Here is a 10,602-nt window from a genome sequence, read left to right as displayed (position 1 = left end):
GGCATAAAAACTTGAAAAAACCACATGGTATAGTAAGGCATAAAAAGTCTTAGTATAGTAAGGCATAAAAACTTGAAAAAAAGTCATATTATAACAAGGCATAAAAACTTGAAAAAACATCATAGTATAGTAAGCTATAAAAATGTGAAAAAAACGTCATAGTATAGTAAAGTATGAAATGACATATTATAGTGAGGTATAAAGATATCAAAAATGTCATAGTATAGTAAGGCATAAAACGTCATAGTATAATAAGGCATAAAAACTTGAAAAGTCATAGTATAGTAAGGCATAAAAAGTCTTGGTATAGTAAGGCATGAAAACTTGAAAAAACGTCATAGTATAGTAAGGCATAAAAGGTCTTGGTATAGTAAGGCATGAAAACTTGAAAAAACGTCATAGTATAGTAAGGCATAAAACGTCATATTATAGTAAGGCATGAAAACTTGAAAAAACGTCATAGTATAGTAAGGCATAAAACGTCTTAGTATAGTAAGGCATAAAAATTTGAAAAAACGTCATATTATAACAAGGCATAAAAACTTGAAAAAACATCATAGCTATGAAAATGCGAAAAAAACGTCATAGTATAGTAAAGTATGAAATGACATATTATAGTGAGGTATAAAGATATCAAAAAATGTCATAGTATAGTTCGGTATAAAAATGTCAAAAGACATCATAGTATAAGGCTCAAAAACATCATAGAATTGTAAGGCTCAAAAACATCATAGTATAGTAAGGCATGAAAAGTCATGATATAGTAAAGCATAAACATGCCAAAAAACATCATATCATATTAAGGTATAAAGATATCAAAAAATGTCATAGTATAATAAGGCATAATAACCTCGAAAATATGATAGTACAGTAAGGCATAAAATTGTTGAAAAATGTCATAGTATAGTAAGGTATAAAATGTCATATTATAGTAGGGCATACAAATATGGTGAGAATAACACAAGTAAATCAGAATTATTTATTTTTTTCTTGTTTTTTATTGTTTACAAAATACCAACATAAATACATAAGAGGAAGCTGTGTGATATTGCTGTGTGTGAATGTGTGTGTGTATGTGAAACAGGAGCAGACAGAGGAGACAGTGCTGAGGCAAACGCTCCTCCATTCTGTAACAAACACACAATGGCTTTCGGTCAGAAAGAAAAAGTCACCTTCACATACTGTAGACAGCGAAGAGCCAAGACATGTCAAACAATGAAATAAAAATCACATTAAATATAAAGAACCAAAATGATAAAATACTGCAATATAAAAGCAGCTAAACCTCAGATCTAATAAAAAGATGGTGAGGAGGAGGAGGAGGAGCACGACAGCACATAAAGTGTGTGAAGGACCATCTATACGCAAAACTGGATATTCAAAATGTTTTTTTTCTTTCAGAGTGCAGCCCTTACAAACCCACTGGGCATGTGGACCTTCCCACAGTGACAGTGATTGTTTTTATTTCAGTGACATGAAACAGAGCAATGGCAACAACTCTGGGAAAATCAACCCTGCAGGTCAAAGGGAAAAAACAGATGGAACAGTGAGACATGACGCTTCATCAACATGCCCAGGTTTCAGGACTTTCCTCCCTTCTAAGATCAAACAAGAAGGAAAAGGAAATGACAACCCCCACCCCCACCCCCTCCTCTCCTCATCAGCATCATTACATCATTCTCCATTCACACATGCAATCAGAACACGCTCCTCGTAGTGTGTCCAAATTCAACTTGGTTACACTCTCAATGGAACCCCTTTTATATTCAAAGCCATAAAGTCAATAGTATCTGTACACCAAGGCATCTTTTTTTTTTGTTGCAAACTACAATCATCAGTTTCAAGAGCAAAAGCAGTTTCCTAACATCTTTTTGTTACAGTGAAGAAGATGCATTAGGTTACAAAGAAGGGAGGGATAAAAACACCAAAGAAGGACCATAGAGGGAATGTGACAAGACACAGCAGAGATGCGATGATTAACAATGATCTTCTCTTCTCGTTTTTGTTCTTTTCCTCTGATCGATACCTAACTTTAACCTCAGACTGCAATAAAAAGCTTTATTTAAAAACAACATGTGAGTTCAGAAACCCCTCTCTAGTGCCCGTCTCCAAAAAACCTTAAAATCAAGGTCGGCTCTGTTCATTGGCTAATGTATATATAGGTAAATGGTGGAGCATCACCATTGTTACGTACTATATCTACCTGAAATGTATATATATACATTAACATAAATACAGCCTGGGAGACACATAACGACAACACTGAAAACAACTGCTGTCAACAGGCGGTGCGTTGCCGTAACAACATGAATCACCAGAGAGGAATATTACATAAGCAGAGACACACGGTGAAAGACTCTATTGGCCTGAGTCATAGTCAGATTTGGGGGTTTCTCTACTTAAACTCTGCTGTTCTGGTCAACCCTTGTGGCTTTATGCTACTGGGTGAGTGTGGTAGTACACAAACAGATTAGCCACTCACTTTCATTCAGAATATAGGGATCATAACCTGAACCGATTAGAGCTGGGAAACGATCGTACGCTGTGTTTAGATTTAGTAGTTTTGTGTTTTAGTTCTTACAGTCAAGACTAAAGGTGTGCGGCAAGAAACACGGAGGGGATGGCTAAAAACTACAATTGTCCAATCGTCGGCCAGGTGGAAGAAGAAGGAGAAACGCGGTTCACTGGGTGGTCGTGGCAGAGCCGAAGGTCTCCTGGGAGGCGTACACCATGTAGAGGAAGCCATCTTGGTCCCGCTCCCGCTCGTACACCTCAGAGATGGCGGCCGACACCGACACCATGCTGTGTCCATTGACCAGCAGGAAGAAGGCCTGGTTTGAGTTTAGCTGGAGGCGCCTCCTGGTGGGGAAAGAAGGACATGACATGAGTTAGGAGAGGTGAGGAGAGGAATGGAAGAGAGGAGGTAATAAAGGAAGGAAAAAAGGAAGGAAAGGCAGAGGACGTGAAAGGAAAAGAAAAAGAGGAGAGGAGAGATTTAGATTAAAGCCAAGGAGGTCAAAGGAAAAGAAAGGAAAATAAGAAGAAAACAAATCCAAGCAGAGGAAAGAAAAAGGAGAGGAGGAGGAGGTGAGAGGATTTCAGGTTTACCTGATAATCTTGATGAGCTCGCTCATGTTGACGTGGTCTGGCACCAGGAACTTGGTCTTGTCCAGGATGGGAAGCTGTTTTTCTCCTTTATACCTCTCAATGATCACCTGCAGGAGACACACACACATTATCAATCAATGGCTTCTACTCCTTTATTCTGGTGTAACCTAGTGTTTCTTGTAGCTGTTTTCAGACCTGACAGCCCGACTCTGTGTCTGTGATCAATAGTGAGATGAAACAGAGAGACGAAACAGCGCACACATATCAGATGATGTGGTAAAAATAGAAGACAGCCCTCCGTCTCGCTGACTTCTTCCTGCGAATCTGAGGCCCATGCTCACTGGACCAAGACTGATTTACTTGGAGCTATGAACACACAGTCTTTTATCCAGTAAAACAATTAATCAAGTGAAGCTGCATTTCAGATAAGTCTTACAAACAGCACCACAGATGCACAGAAACCACTTCATCACTGACTACAAGTGCAAATTACATGCATCCGCTGTTACACTAATCCAATGAGGCCGGCTGCCACTGGGCAGGCTCTGAGTTCACACAACAGCACTCTCCATTACTTCTAGCCAGAGCTGCTGTGATTATGAGATCTTAAAGTCTTAACTATTATAACTGCTACCTTTAATAGGATTTCATACACACTATGAATACCTTTTCTTTTTTTTTTTTTAAATGCTATATCTTTAAGTTATGGATGGATGATGTATAAAATATTCTATTGAGGTAATGTGATATCATGACATTGTCAAATAGAATATTTTCTGGAAAATCAACTGAGAAAATGTTTAGTATGTAAGTATCAACACATAATGTCATAATATACCATATAACACATAATATCATTATGCAGATGGAGTTTTATTCTACTGTAATATTTTTCCTTCTATAATGCCAGGGTATAGGTTTGGTTTCCCAAATGGGAGGGGGGCACAAGACAGAAGTTCTTTAAAAAAATAAAAGAATGCTGAATACTGTTTCCTGCATTTATATTTACATCAATCTAACAAATAAACTTTATTACTAAACTGGTTATTTGGCTTTTAAACTAACAGTAGTCTAATTGTTATGCTATGTTCATTGTGGTATTATTAACACACTATTGTCAATTAATATTACATTTGGATTTCATTAATACTTGATTTCATACTTTATGATAAAAATTGCTTATACAGTACAGCCTTACTCTTTGAATGATGCTCAGTTCTAGCGTTGTTTTAGGAGTGTCAACTATAAACAAAAATAAAGATTCAATTAATTATTTTTCCTCCAAAAAGTGTAGAGAAAATTGAAGATTTTTTTTCCCGCAGTTCTCCTCTCAGTGCAGGTAAAAACCAACATCCAACAGTCAGGGGGCAGAGCAGGAGCAGGGCAGAGAGTTGTAAGAGACAGATTTAAAGAAGAATCAAAATCACAGCAGCAGAGTCCAAGATATCTTGAATTTTAATGTCTAGTATGTGTCAAGCTCCAAAAACACTGGATCCTACATTTCCCATTATGCAACTTGACAGCACCTTTCGTTTCACCCTGCGTGCCTGTGTAACTCCCCACCTACTGTTTGTAACACAACCTGGCTATGTGTTATTTCTATGTATATTAATAGAAGATAGCCCTGGTACTCCTCATAATAAGTACAGTGACTGAAAGATGTTTTCTTGTAAACAAACATTATGTTTACTTCAGTGTTTCTCACTTTAACACTGAGTGTATCCTTGGTGCCTAACAAACATGATAAATACATTTTCTGCCTCATAGAACATTTGCAAAGCTGATTTTTTTAAAATATTTTACCATATTATCCTTGTGCATGTGCGTGTTGGTGTGTGTGAGACAAACAATACAACTAGAAATAAACTTCTCTGTAGCGCTACCAGAGGTCAGAAACTCCACAGGGTATTTCTAACTATGTAAAATCAGTGGAGTGGCCAGAATTGGAAAACATTTTAGATATGACTAAATCTGAGAGATGAATCATATAGGATATTGATATTATATTGATGTATTGCCCAGTTCTTAAATAAATTAATATCAATCTATCATATGCCAGTTGATTGCTTACTACACAGGTACTGTCATTTGTTTTCTGTTTATTATGCATGCTGAAAAGCATGCATGCTGTTTTACTAAATCAAATTAAATAATTTTTTTTTTCAACTTTGAATCTTTCCCTGTTTAAGTATAAAGAATAACGAAAATAAAAAAAATTAATTGCTGATTTGAAATTTCAGCAGTTATTTAGAAATGCGTTGCCCCCTGGTCGGAATGAATGGAAGCAGCTATGTTGTTGAGTGAGGCACTGAGAGCTATAGTCAGTCTGTCACACCGTCCTCTGCCCCTCCACCCCCCCACAGGCTCCACTGTGGCTGTCTGGATGGAGTTGCATTACAGTGAGACAGTGCATCTGCCTCTGGTCTCAACACTTACCATGACATGGCAGTTTATAACCCCAGGGGAGTACACAGGAAACACACACTCACACACACACACAGACTCACACACACAGACTCTCACACACAGACACACAGACACACACAGACACACAGACTCACACACACACAGACTCTCACACACACACAGACTCACACACACACACACACACACACACACACACACACACACACACACACACACACACACAGTGGGGTGCTTTAAAGATGAGAAGAGGTCTTAAACGGGGCAGCAGATGGGAGACTGCTGTGATACTCTATCTCAAAATGATAAAACGAGCAGGTGAAACACGAGGTGTGCGTTTGTTTATCGCTGGTTGCTAGGAGCCGCTGGACATCTGACTTGTTAGCATCATCAGAACAGACAGAAACAACTGCTGCTTAGTCATACTGCCTAAACTGAACTGAATGATTAAATAATGGATAACATAAGTAAGACAAAAAATAAAAAAAAAACTGCAGAAAATGAGCTCTTGCAGAAATGTGTCTGATGCTTCAAAATGACATGTGAAAATATCTCACATGCAGAGCACAACCAGGAAACATGTGGTAAGATTTTTCCGTTGAAGGGGTATTGTCTCGTTCTTACTTGTGTCTTCCTGCATTGTGCGTGTCATGATGATAAATTCTTCTCAGTGTGAGAAAAACGTTAGGCTTTGGCGAGCCAATGAGTGACTGTGTGTCTGACTTTCTGAAAGTGTATTTCAACTCACAGGTATCTTGTTAGGGTGCTGCTCTCGGATCAGTCTGACATCTTCTACTCTCTGTTCTGCAGGGTGACAAAAAGAACAAAACAGACAGGTTAATGGAGGTGTGCCGCCAAACTGAGCGATTATCCGATCAAGAGAATGAGCTGATAAAACGCAAAACGACTTCATACACGAAGTTGACACAGATACAAAGTCGTCAACATAGAAAGACAGGCAACTGTAAAAACTACTCAAAGAAGACCGGGCAGGTTTTAACAGATCTTCTTCGTCACCTTAATTTGCCTGAAATATTTAAATTATCCCCTTCTGTGAGTTAATGCAGTTGGTGGTCACGTGAAGATCAACAGTGGAGATGGTTATTATCATAACCTGGTTGAACAGGTTTGTGCGGGTGTTAATTATCATACATTCTAGTGAGATCTAAACCAAGCAATGTGACAGCTGTTGTCATTCAACTGTTTTTATCTAATCTCCTTAAAATAAATATCTATAATAAAAAAAAACATTAAATGATTCCATTCTTTATGGTTTTAATACTGAGCAGAGTAGAAAACATTTGGGAACAATGTATTTAACAGACTGCTTAGTGGACTAAGGCTCTCTAGTGAAAACATAATGGGCTTTACTAAAATCCACTCATGGTGTAACCACATTGTTCCACAGTGATTAGCAGATTATTATACAGAAATTATACAGAGATCCACTCAGTTTCCATTCAATTAATCCAATGTGTGCCGACAAGGGAGCATGGTTTCTATCCCTTACAAATAGCTGAATGCACACCACACCTGCAATGAAGAAATCAAACAAGAATGTGTTAATTATACACTGGAGATTTGATATGAAGATGATCCCAGAGCCTCAACAATGATCAAGAATGGCTGGATGTTTTCTATGATGAGCTTTTTGAAAGCTCATCTGAAAAACTTCATCACTGGTTTTTCCCTCCACAGCGATATCTCAAGAGGTCAGGTCAGGTGCTGATGGGACGGTTCACTTGTTCATCGGTGACCTAGTGCAACTCAGGCGCCTGTTTTTTCAGGTTTAACCCAATTTGAATTGATTTCTAACCAAGGCAAAGTAAACAACAACAGATAACAACATGGGCTCACTGCACTTTGAACTGACAAAAACAACAACACTATCTCACAGGGTCAAAATGGGATCAGTTAACAAACTTGAACATGGGGGGGAAACACATCTCATCATCATGATCATCTCCATTAGCTTTTAAACGTTGCATTTCAATGAAACCTTTGGTAGAAATTTCTGATTTTCTAGAGTTGAGCAATCAGAGGCAGGACACCAGCTCCTGTCAGCTGTCAGTCAGCTGAGGCTTTGAATTACTGGTATCCACTATTTATGTGCCCTCTGTTAGGCTATCTAATTCAATCAGCTGATTACACACTGCTTCCAAAGGACAAATGTTTGTCTTGCTAAAGGGTGCCATTTTCATGCTTAACTTGAAGAAATGTAGGACACTGTTCCATGATTACATTTCAACCAGGGTGAGCTGCCCGCCGCGGAACAGAGAAGCCCTGTCTCATGACCAGTTCAAGCAACAAACAGCCTGTGAGTCATCACTTTTCAATCAAGTCGAAAAATCATGGCAAAATGGGAAGCAGTTGATTTAAAACCCTGTCGGCCCCTTCCTCATCCCGTTTCTGTTCTGTCATAATATGGGAATTCGTCAGCGCCGCCTGACACAACTGGAAGATTCTGTGAGATTCCCTGAGTCATGTAATGGCCAAAGATACAGATGTGCAACATGATTCGCATGTGGAAGTTTGAACTTTAGACATAGTGATTCATACAGGCCTGGTGACAATGTAATGAACACTGTGAAACAAGATGTGGTGCACAGAGGTAAAATAAAAACTGACGTACCAGCTGGTGAACAGTATCACACTGTAAAGCACCATTAATACAAACTGGCAATACATATACATATATATATATATATATATATATATATATATATATATATTCACATGACAGCCTTAAACAACAGCCAGCTGTATGTTTGAAAGTCTGAAGTTTAAAAACATCAACTTATATTCACTTTAGCATGTCCTCAAATACACCCCAACACACGTGACACATTATGTTTCTCTTTGCAGGCTGCCCCTCACGTGCAATGGCTGTGTAAATTTGGACCAATAACGTGATGTTGAACCGGAAGTCGGTTACTTTTAGTCATACTGGGAAATATATTTCCAGAGCAAAAGGCAACATTTCCCCATCCCATTGTCCAAGGTAGATGACTCCTAACAGCTAAAGGCCAAACTACTAACCACATGAGAATGATGAATTTTATAGAATTACATACATTATATATATATATTGTCACATTTACTAAATTCCTGGAAACGACTAAGTTACCATGTGTTTGCTGAGCACTGCAGGCTTTGACTGCGGCTGTCAGGGCTGGGAAAACATAAGTGAAACTATAATACGCATCGAGGCTGAGGCCTACCCAGAAGACACAAAGCTAAACTCTGCACTTTTAATTTATCATTTCATTCTGTCCCCTGGCTGAAACTCCTCTCCTCTTCTCCTCCACAAACTGTCCCATCCCCCAATCCTGCAGCTCTCCCTTTTTTTTTTTTCTCTGCCCTGCATTTCGACACCACTTTGTTTTTTCCCCACCGCACTGATGCAAATAAACACACGCACACTCATGGACACAGAGGCCTGCAGCAAACACCCTTATTCTATTCTATTCTATTCTACTCTATTCTATTCTATATTTAAACCTGTATACATACAGATGGGAAAAATGTGTCTTCTATCTTCTTTTAGATAAGTTGCCAGGTCTACAGATCTCTGTGTGTGGCTCGGTCTTATTGAGCTGTGCAGACGCAAACCTGCACTATCTCCCTCCCTGTATGTTTATGAAACTGTTCACTGAACCAGCCTTGGACGCTAATACTCGCCAATGGGATAATAACTACCAGCTACCTGGCCTGTCCACATTAGCGCTGTAATTCACTCTTGTACAGTTCAGAGAAGAACTGGGGCTCCAGCTAGAAACCTACAGCAGTAAATAAAGGACTTAAAGCGGCAGAGTATTAAAACCCAACTGTGATTAAAAAAATAAAATAAAAAACCTACCGTATGTCCTTCTTTGTTTGAAGGTTTTTTCTGAAGGCATATTGCGTCAAAGTCAACCAGTTGGCAGCAGATGAAAAACGGAGGTAGCGGCTGTAACAACGCAACAATAGAAAAGCTAAAAACGGTTTATAAAAGTGTCCGTGGTCGCGGTGCTGGTGGCTTATTGGTGAAATACTGTCCGAGGAGCAGTAGTTTACAGACTGTTTGATGTCGACGCTTCCTTCCTCTGGCTGTGTTTTTATCTCGAGCAAGCTCGAGCAAGCAAAACAAACCAGTCAGCTGACATCTGACGTCATCCACCCCCCTCCCTCCCTCTCTCTGTCTCTCTCTCTCTCTCTCTCTGTCTCTCTCTCTTCTCTCTCTCTGTCTCTCTCTCTCTGCCAAATTCAATCCGAATTCAATTTAAGACAAAAAACACTTTATTAGCGTTACATAAACAAATCTAAGCATCCGGTTGTAGGGATTTAATTAGTTTAAATTGTTCTTTTTTAAATTCTTTTTTTATTGTATGACTTCATGATCTATTTACAGCCGTCTAATATGTAATAATAATGAACCTGATGGGTCATCCAACAAGAAAGGAAAAGATAATTAAATAAAATACAAAAACATATTTAAGTACCTATAATAATACCTCAAACTAAAAAATGGTTCTATTGTATTTCTATCCTTTTGAGAACTGTGGATCACAGGAAAAGTAATAAAGCATTTACATAATTTCATATTTTAAATAGGTATTAAAAATAGGAACTGCAAAAAGAATTTATAAGTAAACTATACTTTGATCAATAGATACTTGAGATTTAAAAATGGATTCACAAAAATAGCATAAAACAACCATTAATAACTACATTTATTAATTGATGAATAAATAATAGAACTTGAAAAACAATTTGAAAAGGTATTTTAGAAATAGGAACACATTCCTGGATTCCCTCTTCAATTTCCTTTTCCCAGCTGCTTTTTACTTTTCCTATTAGCTAAATCCATATATTATAAACCAGATATGATTGACTGGTGAGCTCTCCAACCAATCAGAGCGCTTGTTACATCCCATGGCCAATTAGGATTGTTTAGCCTGGAAAAAGGAAACCCAGTTATTTATTCCCATTTTTAAAATGACTTTTCAAATAGTTTTTCACTTCTATTATTTATTCATGAATTAGTACATTTATCTATAAATGGTGTATTTTTATTAATCAATGCCTTTA

The 10,602-nt window shown here is 38.1% G+C and overlaps 1 protein-coding gene across 1 annotated transcript; it reads right to left on the bottom strand.

The window, feature by feature from the left end:
• Nucleotides 1-975: 975 nt before the first annotated feature.
• Nucleotides 976-9,663, bottom strand: map1lc3b (microtubule-associated protein 1 light chain 3 beta). Its single transcript, XM_023407232.2, has 4 exons — nt 9,392-9,663; nt 6,281-6,336; nt 3,109-3,215; nt 976-2,859 (listed from the first exon to the last, which is right to left on the bottom strand). The coding sequence occupies exons 1-4, from the start codon at nt 9,429-9,431 to the stop codon at nt 2,682-2,684; spliced, it is 381 nt and encodes a 126-aa protein (XP_023263000.1). The 5' UTR covers nt 9,432-9,663; the 3' UTR covers nt 976-2,681.
• Nucleotides 9,664-10,602: the final 939 nt, after the last annotated feature.

The sequence above is a fragment of the Seriola lalandi genome, unplaced genomic scaffold (assembly GCF_002814215.2).
Source record: "Seriola lalandi dorsalis isolate HSWRI2012SDOR001 ecotype SW California unplaced genomic scaffold, Sedor1 jcf7180002054331, whole genome shotgun sequence".
NCBI lineage: Eukaryota > Metazoa > Chordata > Actinopteri > Carangiformes > Carangidae > Seriola > Seriola lalandi.
The sequence above is the reverse complement of the archived record's forward strand: the minus strand, read 5'-3'. Positions and strand labels throughout refer to the sequence as shown.